Below are 14,216 nucleotides of genomic sequence, written 5' to 3' on the forward strand. Positions count from 1 at the left end.
ATGTGAGGAAGGAACACGACATACCTATGCCCCCAGCACGTACACACACACACACACACACACACACACACACACACACACACAATACTCAGAAGTTGCTAAAACACACCCCAAGCCGTAAAGCTCAGAGACATTCTTGAAGTGACAGGACCCTAAAGCCCAGCTCAGGGACATCAAAACCGAAGAGCAAAACAGAAACAAAATCCTGCCTTCCTGTGTCCCTCCCTGGTAGGAAGCAAAGTGAGGGGAGGGACAGGCAGAAGCCTGTCGGAGCAAACGCAGACACATCCCCAAACTCCAGGCACAGTGAAAATATCCTCTGCTCCATTCATCCCCAAGATCTTCCCATTCAAACCACTCTCCTCCCCCCCAGGATGAAAAGAAAATGTTGAGGGCAGGTGTGTGCAGTCTTTTTGGTACCTAGGATTGGGATACGATGGCCTGTGGGCTCTGTACTCAGATTCCTCCATCCAGTTCCTGTGTGGTTTTTAGGGTCTAGGTGAACACACGCCCACTGGTGCTCCCCCACCCTCCACGGCCACCCTGCCCTTTCCTCTGGCATGTTTATGAGTTCGTACTGCCAGGGCCCACGGATGGACAAATATGACAGTCTTCCCTGAGTGTCCTGTTGAGGCTTCCGACAGGAAAGAACCTCCCCGGGCCAGGGGATGTGGTGGGATGAATTAACATAATGACTCCAAATTGCACTAATGGTTCACAGCTTTTTTTTTTTATTAGCAATACCAAGATAAGTTATTGAAGCATTTTTAGTATTGTTTTACATTCCATTCATAAATGACCTAGCTTGTAACTCAGCATACAGCACACTTAAAGATATAGTTTGACACTTATTCAGAAAGCTACAATTATAACTTACATGCCTTCATTACCAGGAATACCTTTATAGATCTTCTAATTACTTCAACAATACTCTATTCCAAAGCACACGACAACCCCGTACAAGTTTACACATTTTGCTTCAATCACCAGGTTGTTTGTTTTTTTTTTTTTTCTTCAGTTGTAAATGCCAAGGCTCTGTTCCTTGGGATTTACCATCCCCCTGCTCCAGGTTAATAGGACAACTTGACACAAGATTAAACTAGTCATGTTTTTGCTGAAATACTATGGGCAAAGGTACTGTCTGCACTTCTCTGAATTTCTCTAAGTGTTTCAAGATACAGGACGGTCAGACACAAGCAGTGACACCAGTAAGCTCAGTGAGAAGGTGGCACAAGCCCCTCCCCCTATATGCTCCTGCCCTGGGGGTGGGGGTGGGGGAACCAGGTTTTGTTCCAGGTAAAGGGATCTGCAATCCATCCCCATCTGTGACTCAGGATTTATGACTTGAAGGGATTTTTTTCTCCTGTTCAAGTTCCTAAGCCTCTGCTACCCACGCCTAATAGTGGAACATATGGGGCGGTATTTTTAGCCTCCCTGATTCTTCGTGATCTATTCTGTAGGTTGGTGTGCCGTGTGTATACACACACCTATGCCAATCGTAATTATTTATTCAACACACATATGTGTATACGTTCTCTTGACTTTACACGATTAACAAGCTGCAGATTACCACCGAAGAGCACGAACAGACAAGGGCAAGTCCAGACAGATCAACTAGGACAGGGGTGTCACTTACCTGCAAGAAAACGTGCAGATTCATTAAATAATCCAACAACCATGTGGGCTAGAGGCATTTGAAAGCAAGGGCAGGGCCACCTCCCCTAATTGTTTAATGGAATAATGACAATAAAGCAATATTTATAAAATTTGGCCCTTCCGTCTCTGGTGAAAGCAAGAATAGTCTACGTGATTAGAGCAGGTTGGCAATTAGATGCCGAGGTGCTGTTGATCAGCGCTAAGTAATAGGAGATAATTACCACTTATTTGAAACCTGGGCTTTGCACAAAACATCTGAAAACAAAAAAACAGAAAGAACCTGATTCCCTTAGCAGCAAGGATGCGGCCTGTGACTAAATGGCTGTTAGCTCTAACCATGACTTTGATTCAGCAGCCAGAGGAGGTGGAAGCCAAAGCTTAAAGCCAAGGTTCCCCATCAGCAAAGGATGTCAGTTGGGGGGGTCACCCTGTTCCTATCTTAAATGGTGAAGGCTGCGGGTTGCACCTGCTTAGCCAATTTGTACTTCCCCAGGGACACAAATGTCCATTCTGATGGCAGTCCCTTTCCTCAACATTCTTTCCTCTCAGTCTGAAGCTATCCCCAGGGGAAGGTACTTCATGTTCTCCATCAAAGAACTTGGTCACTTTCTCTTCCCACCTAAGGTTTGGTCTTGCGGAGGTAGGGCTCCTGCAATCCAGAGAGAACAGAACCGCAGCAAGCACAGTGAGTTCTCCCACACTTTTCACCGGATTTGGAGCCACTGTGGATTCTGACAGTAGTTTTTTTTTTAGAACCAGAAATATGAAACAAAAGGAAAAGAACAGAAGCAAGGCTAAATGTCACCAGTGTTTGCCAACTTACAGACTCCATGCATTCATTTGTTCTGAAATGATGAGTGGATCATTTGGCAAATACAACAGTATTCACACTACAGTTGTATCATCCTGCAGTGCCAACGGCATCATGTTGGTGACATTCCCACTTAGTCAAAGAAGAGAGAAGGGGAAAAGAGAAGACCGTTGCAAGAGTTTGGGTAATGCTGCCATCCAGTGCACACATCATGGCTCTGGAGGAGGAGAGAGGAGGTACTGCTCAGGGAGCCAATATCTTTCGAAGATCTCAGGGAACAGTATTGCATTGTGTTCCACTAGAGTCAAAGAGGAAAGCTCTGTGTCTACTGGGGACACAGCCAACAGGGAAGAGCCGTCAGAATGGGGCAGAGGATTGCAGAGGCATTGTGACAGCCAAGTGGTCCTCCCACAGAGAGTCTAACTCCAGGCCTGGACACACACTATTACCTTGGAGGAGACTGAACCACATGGTCAAGGACTGATCTGTAGATGACCCAAGGCAGAAAAGCAAAAGAGCAAAGCTGTGCTTCCTCCCAGTCTCTGCAGCCAGTCCCTGTGAGAATCGGCTCAGAAAGAAGGAGAGAAGAAGGAATGAGCGCTCATCTAACTTTCAGCAAAGCAAAGCAGCCTCGGACCAGCCTCAGGCTCCACATGCCCGGTACACTGGGGGTCTGTGCTTCCTTTGCCATTTGCCTCATCCAGCATCCTTTCTTCATCAGTGCCTGCTGACTTCAGCGTTGTACCTAGGAGTCCTCCACAAAGCCAAGCGGGCAACATGTGCCACAGGCTGTGCATCTGCTTATGCTCGGGGTCTGCAGATTCACAGTGGCACTCCGCATCACCAGCTCCTACAGCCCAGCCCCGCTTCCCTTGGACAGCTCCAAGTTAGTCTGCAGTCTCAGGCATCATCTGAGTTAGGGAAGCTGAGTTCCCAATAACCTGAACACAATAAACGGGGGATATTCAGGTGATTCTTGCCCATGACCTTGCTCTCCTGGTAGGCCTTTGCCGATCACTCATTCTGGCACCCACCATACAGAGGGTCTCATGCTCCCGTGACTGACATGCTAATCCATGCTTCTTACATGGCCAGGCTTCCTGGAGCAGTGTTATGCCTGGAACACAGTTTCTAAGCATAAAGTGTGTTCTGTTCTTGCTACCTTTCCCGTGTGCTATCTTTACTTCTTTCCCACCAACACATCACAAAGCAATGCCATAGCCTGATCTTCTGTCCACAAACACTGGGATAAAAGCACAGCTAGCACCATCGATGCTGTGCACACCAGCCTTTGCATTCTGTGTGTGTGCCACCAAGCTTGTGCCTTCCATGCGCTGCTGGGTCTCTATGCCATACACTGACCAACGTTTCTCAGACTGGACAAGGGGCTTGTTCACCTTTCTCCCACAGTGAAGGTGAATGGTACTTGGTCTGCCCTGTTTCCCTCCACTTAAATACTCAAGTAGAGAATGCCCTATTGGAAAACCAAGGTCAAATTCATTCCCAAAAAGCCAAGGGCACATTTAAGTCCCCAGATGGTTCTGGGGCAACCTTGCGCCTTATATATCACATTCTTAAGGGAATAAGGAGATTTGAGCCTCACTGGATATGACCAAGACACTTCCCAAAATTAGAGTTTTGAGTGGGGTGAGAGCTTATATAATGCACCCAGACATATAGAGCTACCTGTCCCATGCAAGAGTGAATGAGGAATGGCTTCCAGCGTATTCTGAGATGCCTCAATGTTTTCCATGAAACCATCGGTGGTTTGTCTCTAGCAGGCTAGCATGCTGTCCTCCATGGAAAGGCCTTCTGAAAGTTCAGACCCAAACTGTCAATCCTGGCACCTGCTACAGGCCCCTTCCTCCCCGGCTGCCTGGGACAACTCTCATCTCTTGCTGGCTTCTTCCTCTGCACCGGCCGTAAAAGAGGTGGCACACATTTGCCAGGGACCCCAAGGCTATGACCATTAGGAATGGTAGGCAGAAGTCTCTGGGCACAGAGTCCACACCGTCACATTGCCCATGGCACTGGGAGAGGCAGCTGTCTTCTATTTTAACTCAGAAGCGAGTGGCAGAGGAAATGCTGAGACATCCAACTACTTGATTACTCCACAGGGTCAGAGCTCTTAGAAATGGAGCATCTCTTCCCACAAACTGCTTTTAGGGGTAGCTAGCTGGAGATTTGGGTTCACTAACTAACTAAAACCAGATCCCTATATTTCTATCTGAACATACATTATAAGTCTTCCCTAGGGCAAATCCAGGCTTCTTGAAGCAATGCAGCTACCAAACCGAGGGGCCAGTCTGGGCACCCACATCTGTTTGGTAAGAGAAGACAGAATGAGCATCAGGAACACTTTATGCTTCATGCCAATCCCCTTTCCACCCTTGCAAAGTGAAGCCAGTTGGGGTTGGATGTTCACAGCTGTCACTCACGCTTTTCGCATTGCTAGAAGAGTGAAGCAGGCTGAGGATAAGCCAAGAATGACACCCCATGGATTTCAATGTGGTCCTCACATAGGAATTCAGAATGGATGACTACGACTGGCCCCTCTGGGTACTAAGGGCATGCTAGGAATGAGTAAGGCACTAAGAGGAGCATGAAGGACTAGAACCTGGCGTAGGAGAGTAAGGTCTGGACAGGACCAGGCCCAGCCTGGAGCCAAGAGAGCAGTGTCCCTCAGCTAAAGACCAGAGGAGTTTACTCCTCACATTCCCAAGCCACAGCACAAGGTTGCAGAAGAAACGAGGTCAATCAGAACGCAGAACCCACGCTCTCTGACATGATGCAGCTTATAGCCAGAGCTGGTCTCTCCAGCAGAAGACAGAACAGAGACCTAGACTCTGTGCCAGGGAAGCCGCAAGCAAGTTTCTAGCCTGGCTGGACCAAGATGCCTCCTCCACTCCAAAGCAGAAGAGTCACGGTATATGTGCCTGGTTCTGCTTTCCAATGACTAAGAGGTTGACCAAGCCAAGGTTCTTGGCCATACCATGGTAATGCCATGGATATATTAAGCTACTGCCTTAGGGAGAAGGGAGAGAAGTGCCCACGAAGGCATGGCTCAAGGGGGGAAGGGGCTGAGAGGAACACCTGCCCCAAGTTGCAAAAGGGATACTTTCAGACAAGCTTGCTCAAGGCCAGGAGGCTTCCTTCAGCAGTGATAGGGAGATGGGAAAATTAATAGGGGTAATATGAGCTCATTTCAACCCTAATGAGCTTATGAGCATGCCAGGTTTTGATCTCTTCTGATGCAAGGATTCCTGGCAGAGACTGTGGTCCTAAGGAGGTAGTTGAAAGGACTGAAAATAGATTTTTTTAAATCCCCCCAAACAACAATAAAAAGGAACCACCCCGATCACAAACTTAAAACGACATCGAAAGAAGAAAGACTTAAATGTTGCTACCCAGAAGAAAGGGGAGGGAGAAAAAAGTTGGAATGACATAAAACCCTTTTTTCTTTTAAATATTGTTTTTAACAGCTTCAAAAGTAATGAATTGTCTGCAGCTAAAAATAGATCTGGGGTCCTGGTTAATGGGGCCCTGTGAATCATTCCACCCAAGGAACTGTCAATATTTTTTTTTGAGCTGTCAGAAATCCATTTAGTGATTTTTGACAATTCAAAAAATATTTCCGACTGCTTGATCCAGTTCTTAGTGAATTAGGGAAAGAGCAGGGAAAAGAAATAGATCAGTTTAAATTATGAACCCAGCTTTCTAAATCCTCTCTGAACTGGAAAGAACATGAGAATATGCTGAGGTTCGGAAATCTCCCCTTCCATTTTCTGACTTCCTTCCTGCCTCCCTCCCTTTTTCTTTTCCTTCCATACACGGCAATCCATTCCCGGAAAGGTGCCTTGGTTAGTTGTCTCCGATAGGGAGAGGAAAACACGCACCGAGTTTCTTTTAGGGAAAAGGCTTTCACATACGAGAACAGGGATGCCAAGACAACGGCCTCGCTTCTCCCTGCCCATCCCGACATCTAGGGGACCCAAATTTATGATTCTAAGGTCTGGAGTTACGCTGGGATAACCATCCTCTCCCAGTTTGCTACAAGAGCAGGCAGGCACAAATCTGGGACACACAGGGTTACAACACGATTCATCTGAGACTTTACAACGCACACTTTTTGTTGCAGCAACAGACAGGTGGACAGACACAGGTCACAGCCAAGGGCCAGACTCACAGAAACTGCTGTATGGTTTGTTAAAGATGAGCTACATACACCCCAGAACCATCTTCCTATTTGGTGAGAATCACATTTTTCCCCCCTCTGTACTAACCCTCTGTGGTTAGTGTGATATGACTTTAGTATCCTCTAGGTCAAAAACAGCAACAACAAAAAAGCTAAAGGAGACAGATCTGGCTTGGCCAAGCTGGCGGGAATGGTCTAGGCATCTCTCAGTAAGTTTCCACTACTGAGAAGTTTGCAAGTTACCATGTCTCTTTTTACTCTTGTTTTCTAAATTGTCCCCAACCCCTTTCCCCACCACCTTAATTTTTGGGTAACAAACCAGGAGCAGTTCGTACTGTGAGATGACACCCAGTTTCCCATGCTTTCTGATCAGGTGGCTGAAAATGTTACACAGGAACGTGGAACAGGAGTTCTAAGCCTTCTAAACAAAATCGACTTTTCTGATTGTCTACATTGCTTGGTACATCAGGGTACTTGTGGGTTTTTTTTTTTTTTTTTCGTTTTACAATGTTTCGTTCAAAATCTGCTCACAGGATAAGATGACCCCTTTTTGTTTAAAAAATGCACAATTCACCCGTGGTCTTGGGCAATGAACTAAAGGAAGAGGATTCTAAAACTTACCACACAAGTCTGGCCTCTTGATACATCCAGAATTGGCTGTGCTACTTGCAAGTCCGTTAAAGGCTGCTAAGCCATCGGAGCCGTAGGCCCTGAGCACCGACAGCATGTTCACGGGTTTCTCCAGGCCCGGGGGGCCCCGCTCCGGCTTGGGCAGGCCCGCCGAGGGCTCTTGGGCAGCAAGACGGCCAGGGCTGTGCCACTGCTTCTCCGCCGCTTGGCCTAAAGGTGAGCCTAGGCCCTGCACGGGCTGGGGGGCGCCGGTGGGCAGCAGGCTGTCCCCACCGTCGCTGCTGCCCCCGTCCTTGCCGAGCGCGGACAGTGGCTTGCTCATCATCTCGGGTTCCGTTTCGATATCTTCTTCCTCGTTGTTCTCTCCCCTGGAGGAGTCCATATCCTCGGAGGAGGCGATATCAGAGAGGTCTTCGGCAGTGTTCTTACCGCCGGTGGTCTCCGGGATCAGGATGGGGGCATCCTCTTCGGAGGGGCCCTTCCCCTCCAGCTCCTTGTTGGGGCAGGAACTAGAGGCCCCCGAGCCTGCCATGCCTGGGTAAACACCAAACTGTTTGTAGAAGTCGGCCGGGAAGTTACAAAACGCAGGGTCCACGTGACCGGGCCATGCACCGCCCTTCTGGTCCCCCAGAGTCTCTTTGGCCTGTCCCGGGGCCATCTTCTCAGAAGTGGAGTCCAGAGCGCCCATCACTCCGGGCAGGCCCCCATCCTTGCTCGATTGTACCGAAGACAGCAGGGCCGCCTTGCTCGCCTCGCGCACTTGGTCCTTGCAGTGCGCCGTCAGCCCCACCGCGGCGTCCTTGCGCTTGGCTTTGCCCAGGTGGTTGGCCTGCAGGTGCAGAGCCATGAGCTCCATGGAGGACGTTGTAAATGCACAGAACAGACAGCCGTGCCACGCGATGCTGTCTTGCACTGTCACCGACGAGCCAGGCAGGGAGGCAGCGTCTGGCCGCACAGACAAGTCCAGAGGCTCGTATTGTGACTTCTCGGATTTCCTCTGAGAGGACTTGCCACCTCCAACAGCCTTGTCCTCACCGCCACCATCAGCTCCATGGACTTTCATGGGCGGGGCGTCACACAGACCTTTGTCTTTCTTCTTCCAGGAACTAAGGACAAAGCTGTCCATGAATGCTTGCAAGGACCCCTGGAAGTTCACACCGTTGCTCACGATGCTTTGGTAAGCCCTCCCGATCTCGGAGAAGTGGGTGCTCTTGGGCGGGATGTCGGCGCCCTTCAGGGAGTCGGACACAGCCTCGGAAGGCAGGCCCGGGACCTGTCCTGCGTGCTCCCCGGACGGGAGCATCCCCGAGGTCCACTGCTGAGAGGCAGGGCCACCTCTGAAGTCGATGCCTGGGAGCCCCTTAAAAGCGCCCCTCAGGATGTCCGGCCTGATGAACAAAGGCGCCTTGCTGGCCGTCTCGTCCTTGTGGTCTTGGCTGGGGGGCTGGCCGGACAGCGGCCCCGCTCCGTTCTGTCGCTCCCGATGGTGTCTCTCCAGGTGGTACTTTAGGGACGCGGACTGCGTGCCGGCATAGTCACAGTGGGGGCACTTGTAGGGTTTCTCACCTGCGAGGTTTTGGTACAAGAAAAACAGACACACACAGAAAAAAACAAAAAGTGTTTATCTCGTTGTGGTGTGCCCGACAAGGCTAGAAGGATCAACGTTTTTCTTTGAAACAAAGCAACCCCAACTAATAATTAGTTAGAGAACAACTGTTTTTTAATAGGAGAGTAATTCGTACTCTTAAGCTTTTTTAATGATTTTGTACCATTTGGGACTATTCAGGAATGACATACTATCTACACACAATTAGCTATCTTTTTCTTTATCTAACATGTGAAAATGGCTGTAGATTTAAAAGCTATGATTATGAAAATTAAGCATAATAATTTCAGCCACAGTGATCATTAAAAGTAGAAGTTTAAAAAGACAAAGTATGTAACAAATGGGTGGTTGCAATATTTTGTGTATACAATAGCTCTAAAATTTGTTTAAATTATACACATGGAAACCATTTTTAAACCTAAAAATTTTATGGCACTGTTACGCAAGACTGAAATGAATGATTTAAGTCTTGCTCTGCAGTAAATCATGGATATAATTAGCAAATGGCATACTGCACAAGTAATTTATCATTATTTGGAGGGCACCATTCCAGACGGGCTCAGATATCTGCAGAAGCACTGCATTGTTCCTAAATAAAGAACTATAAATACCGATTCTATAAAATATTAATACCATTACAGTGCATTCTGATTGCAGCATGTAAAGGCATATAGTTAAGAGAAAAGGCAGTCAATAAAACTTAAAAGAAAATGAGTAATAAAAAGACACAAAATATGTTTAGTTTCGGTATTTGAAATTAACATTATCTACCCGCCTTAAATTTGTACTAACGGCAAACCTAATGCTCTGGTAGTAAAATGTGTAATTTACCTACGATAAGCACTTTCTAGAGAATAAAAATAGCGTTAAAGGGTATTTTAAAACATATAAGATAATTTTCAGGAATTAAATATTTAAATTCTATACCAACTTCTATTGTTCTCTCCCCAAAGGAGCCGATACCATGTAACAGACAACTTAACATCCATTGTAGGCACGGGGAGATTAGAGCAGGAGGAGAAAGTAAACAAGTGTGGATTTAAAGATATTCCAAGAATTTGCTAGCGATCCTGGGTCTTTTCTGGACTTTGCCATCAAAGGGCATGCTGGAAACAAGCAGGACTGTCCCTGTTAGCATGTTCACAATAGGACCCTGTCAATATCCTCACTTCTTTCTCCCAGGAAGCTCAACCATTCCTCCCTCCCGCCTCGCTCCTTGTCACTGCGCCCCCTTCTCCCTCCTCTGTCTGCTCTATTGTAAAACAGACTGAGCTAAAAGCACCAGGAAAGAGTGCCTTCTGAAGACATTCCTCCACGTGTCATTGCATCTGATGCCCAGACTGCTGGTTCTCTGGACATGGGGCGTTTCGGGGGTCTGAGCTCTGTATTCAAGAGGACTGCCAGCTGCAGGGCATCTCGGGAGCATGAGCCAGAAACATGCAGATACAACATGGGCATCCCTAGGTTGTGACAGGAGGCCATGAGCTCCCCTTCCGCTCAGCATCAAGCAGCTGAGATCTCCCCCCGGGGAACCTCCTTCAGAGATGACCTTTGGGTCTAGAAAGGTGGTCCAGCTAGCAATCTTCTTTAGATGGAAAGCTTACTGCCGCCTCTGGTTAGCTCAGTCAGGTGGGTCTGGGAGGAGGACTTCCTGCCCTTGGGGGTAAAGATACAGAGAACTTCAGGCACCATCTCCTCCCACCTTGGAGAGTCTCACTTCAGTCACTGCAACCAGGGTGCTGTGGCTGGCATGGACAGTCAACGGCCCAGCTCACCTAGGTCCTTGGGAAGCCCCATGACTGGCACAGCAGAGCTCACGCCCTGACACTTAGGAGGTGGACAAAGTTTGTAAGCCAAGAGTCTGCCTAAAAACTCAGCACCCTGGCCCACACTTATGGCAGACCCTGGCAAGGGCAGGGCTGGGTGGGCTGCGGAAAGCACAGCAAGTGAGAGTCAGCAGAGGTGAGGCCACAGGTTCTGGGGAGGTTCAGGTTACATTGCAAAAATGGACCTGGCGATGATTAAATGCATCTGGCAAAGCAACTATACAGAAGCAAGGGGCCGTGCTGGCAGCAGGCAACTTGAGGGGAGAATATGGACTTTGACTTGCAATCTGGGGGTGGAGGGTGTAAGCTGCCTTCTTGGTGGGCTGCATGGGACATGACTGTGTGTATCCCCAAGGACCATCACACATGAGGACCACCAGCTCTGCGCCCTCAATGCAGAGTGGCCCTGGGTTTGGTGGTAGGCATTGGTATCTTGTTCCTTCTGAAGCAGACAGTAGAAAGGCTGCACTTTGCATGAACAATGTGGAATTGCCTTGGGAGTTTTCAAAAGCATTGTGACAGCTCTGCTTCCCTGTTTGTGAATGAAGGGGCCCTAGGTGCATAGTGAAAGTGGGGATCTTTCAGAAACACCTGGGGGACCCTTTGTGGAGCCTATGTGGAGGCCTCTGTCTGGAGCCTCTTTGGAAAGAACTGGGGTATCAGGGCGTAATGGGGAAGATAATGTTAAACTCAAGAGGCATTTGGAGCCCCTGGATCAAGGGGCGGGGGAACACTCCATATCACTTTGAGGTCTGTTGCACACACAGGCTCCTGGTCTCAGGATTTGTCTCCTCCACCTACAATGTGAGATACTGAGCAGGCTCATCCAATGACTGAGCAACACCTCCTGGAGGAGTCTAGAGATGTGTGTGTACATTCATGCCCACGTAGATTCACTTATATGTAGTTTTTCTTGGCATAAACCAATGGACAAACAAGCACCTGCTACCCACCTCCCAAGCAGGGATTGAATAGAAAAATAAACAGACGGAGCCCTGCTCTGGGGCACTGCAGATGAGAGGGTCGCTAGTATACATACACACACACACACACACACACACACACACACACACAGGACAGCATCTCTATTCTCAGCACTCCACTGCTGTAAAACACACATGGGCTTTGGCCTCAATCGCCGCCCATAAAGAAAGATCCCAAGTCTGGAGTGCCTAGGCATGGTGGGTGTTGACTGAGCGGTCATGGTTGTTTCAGTTCCTGGCCAGTGTGGGGCATGAGCCATGCTTGGAGAGTAAAGGGCAATGTGGTGTCGGGCATGAGCTGGCCTTCCTGAGACTCCTGAGCTGGTCCTGGGCCATCTCTTCCATCTGAAGCATCCCAGCTGCTTCCCAACCACTCTTTCCCCAGGGACACATTTCAGAGCGTTCAGCAGGCAAATTTCTCACAAAAATGGTGGTAATCTCTTAGAGGAAGGTCCCATCAGCAGATGGGACAGGCACCCAGGGCCCACCCAGTGTGCCCTTGCACTTGCCCAGTGCACGCAAATGCCAAGTTCACCCGCCCTGCAGGAGCTGCCAGTCGAAGCTGCCCAGGTATAGCTTCAACCTAAGTACTCTGGGTTACCAGCAAACCTCAGCCTCAGGACATGAGCAGGCTCTACCACAGAGCCAGACAATCAGCTGGCCAGCCTAGCCCCCGCCCATGCAGCTCTGTGACATAGGCATCTCCAGAACCTTCCAGCAGCTCTAGCTAGCTGAGAGATTGCCCACTTAGATCACAAATAAGTCCCCATCTAGCACGGGAAATCCCTCAGACCTGCCCAAGGTTTCAAGGGTGCAATGGGTCCTTGGGGTGCATCCATTTGCTCCGGATACATTGACGTCCAGTGTGCCTGTTGAGGGGCCACACACTGCCATGACTTCAAAGCCAAGCATATCATGAGAATGCAAAAGAGCAGGGGGTTATGGGAAAATGCCTTTTGTGGAGGATGGCTGCCACCCAGCTCTAGCCAACCAGGACCAATAAGAACTCCAACTCTCTAAGAAAAAGTCTCTTATCCAAATTCCCACACTTGAATATGGCTGCCTATTTTAAAACTATTTGAAACACCAAGAGGGTCCCGTATCTTGTGTTGCACACTGGGTTAAAATGCATGTCTGGGACAAGGATGTGCAGTACTGGGCCACATACTCACTATATGAAGCAGGTCAATGAAACACACTTGTGCCCATGGGTGGCAAATCATCTCACAGCATCTTTAAGAACAAAGACACGGGCCCAAATAATCCATTTTGACGAGCAAGAGTTTTGCTGGAAAAGCCAACCTCATCAGAAACATCACCGGCTCATCACTTCAAACATTAGTGAAATTATTGGAACTGTCTTGCATTAACCCAGCTTTCCACTGACATATGGCATAAGATAGATACCCAGGTCTGGTACATCATTGATGATTTCTCCCAAGTCACTGTCTCATGAATTTCTAAAAATATATGACCAGGTGGTTTAATGAGTTCCCTGCACCTATGTTTACACATTGGGTCTTTCCCTGTTCTAGCCTTTGCTGTTCCCTCGATGGCTTCCATCCCAGAGAAGTTATTCTGGAGCTATTCAGAGTAAGTTCCCAGCAGCCACCCTCCAAGAATAACAGGTGGATCCTTACTACCCCTTTTGGAAATCCTTTTACCAAGCTTTTTATGAAGTGATTCAAGCTCCTGGTGCTTTCAAGAATCTTTTTTTCTTCTTTTTCTGTTTTGGTTGCAAAATCTCTAAAATATCTTCGCTTTTCAGTCAAAAGACTCTCTTCCCAAGTTTGCGTTCTCTAGTCGATATTTATTTAGTCTTCCTCCATGTCTTTACTTAGTTAATACCAGGAGAGATAAATATGGTGGTGCCTTCACAGCGAAGCTTCAGTACATTAATATAAATTGTACACTAATTCCCCCAAAGCATATATATGTTGTAAACCTGAAGACTTTTCACACAGCTGCTTATTGCTAAACAGTGCCTTGTCCAGAAGGGGACAATCTGTGTCTCTAATTGCTGTCACTGAAGCCGAGATTCATTATGTGACTTTCCCATTAAAATGTGAGCATTAATTTGTATAATGAAATATCACCCACTGCAGTGTTCATTAGCCATGCCCTACTGTATAGAGCACATTGTTAGCTACCTAGAAACTGTAGTTAATTTCACTAATGGATATTTCCCTACTTAGTGTTTGGTAGGAAATTTATACTGTAACATTACCTCTTCAACTTTTAAGGAAATTTAAATTCAATCAATTATTTTCCTCCAAAGTTTGGGATGTCATTAAGGCAGGAAGAGCCAGGGTGGGCGACTGTGGAGGATGAAAAAGGGGCAGGGGGAGTTTTGTTCATCTTGGGGGAAAAAAACTACAGAGTTTTCATTCAAAACAAAAGAGAAGTTATCGCCTCTTGAAGGTATTTGGTGGTTGGATTGCTCATTTCCCAGGAAGCCATCTCCCCGCCAGAAACAACCCCACACGCTCTCCTTGGGGGCAGATGTCCT

At 47.9% G+C, this 14,216-nt stretch overlaps 1 protein-coding gene across 1 annotated transcript in view; it reads right to left on the bottom strand.

Annotated features, from left to right (window-relative positions):
• The window catches only part of ZNF536 (zinc finger protein 536), a 223,674-nt gene that overhangs the window by 131,229 nt on the left and 78,229 nt on the right, over positions 1-14,216 (bottom strand). The window contains exon 3 of the mRNA XM_040976678.1: positions 7,284-8,858. Within this exon, the coding sequence (XP_040832612.1) occupies positions 7,284-8,858 (1,575 nt within the window). The remainder of the gene's footprint in view (positions 1-7,283; positions 8,859-14,216) is intronic.

Source organism: Ochotona curzoniae, unplaced genomic scaffold (genome assembly GCF_017591425.1).
Source record: "Ochotona curzoniae isolate NIBS_2020 unplaced genomic scaffold, NIBS_Ocur_1.0 contig_2699, whole genome shotgun sequence".
Lineage (NCBI taxonomy): Eukaryota > Metazoa > Chordata > Mammalia > Lagomorpha > Ochotonidae > Ochotona > Ochotona curzoniae.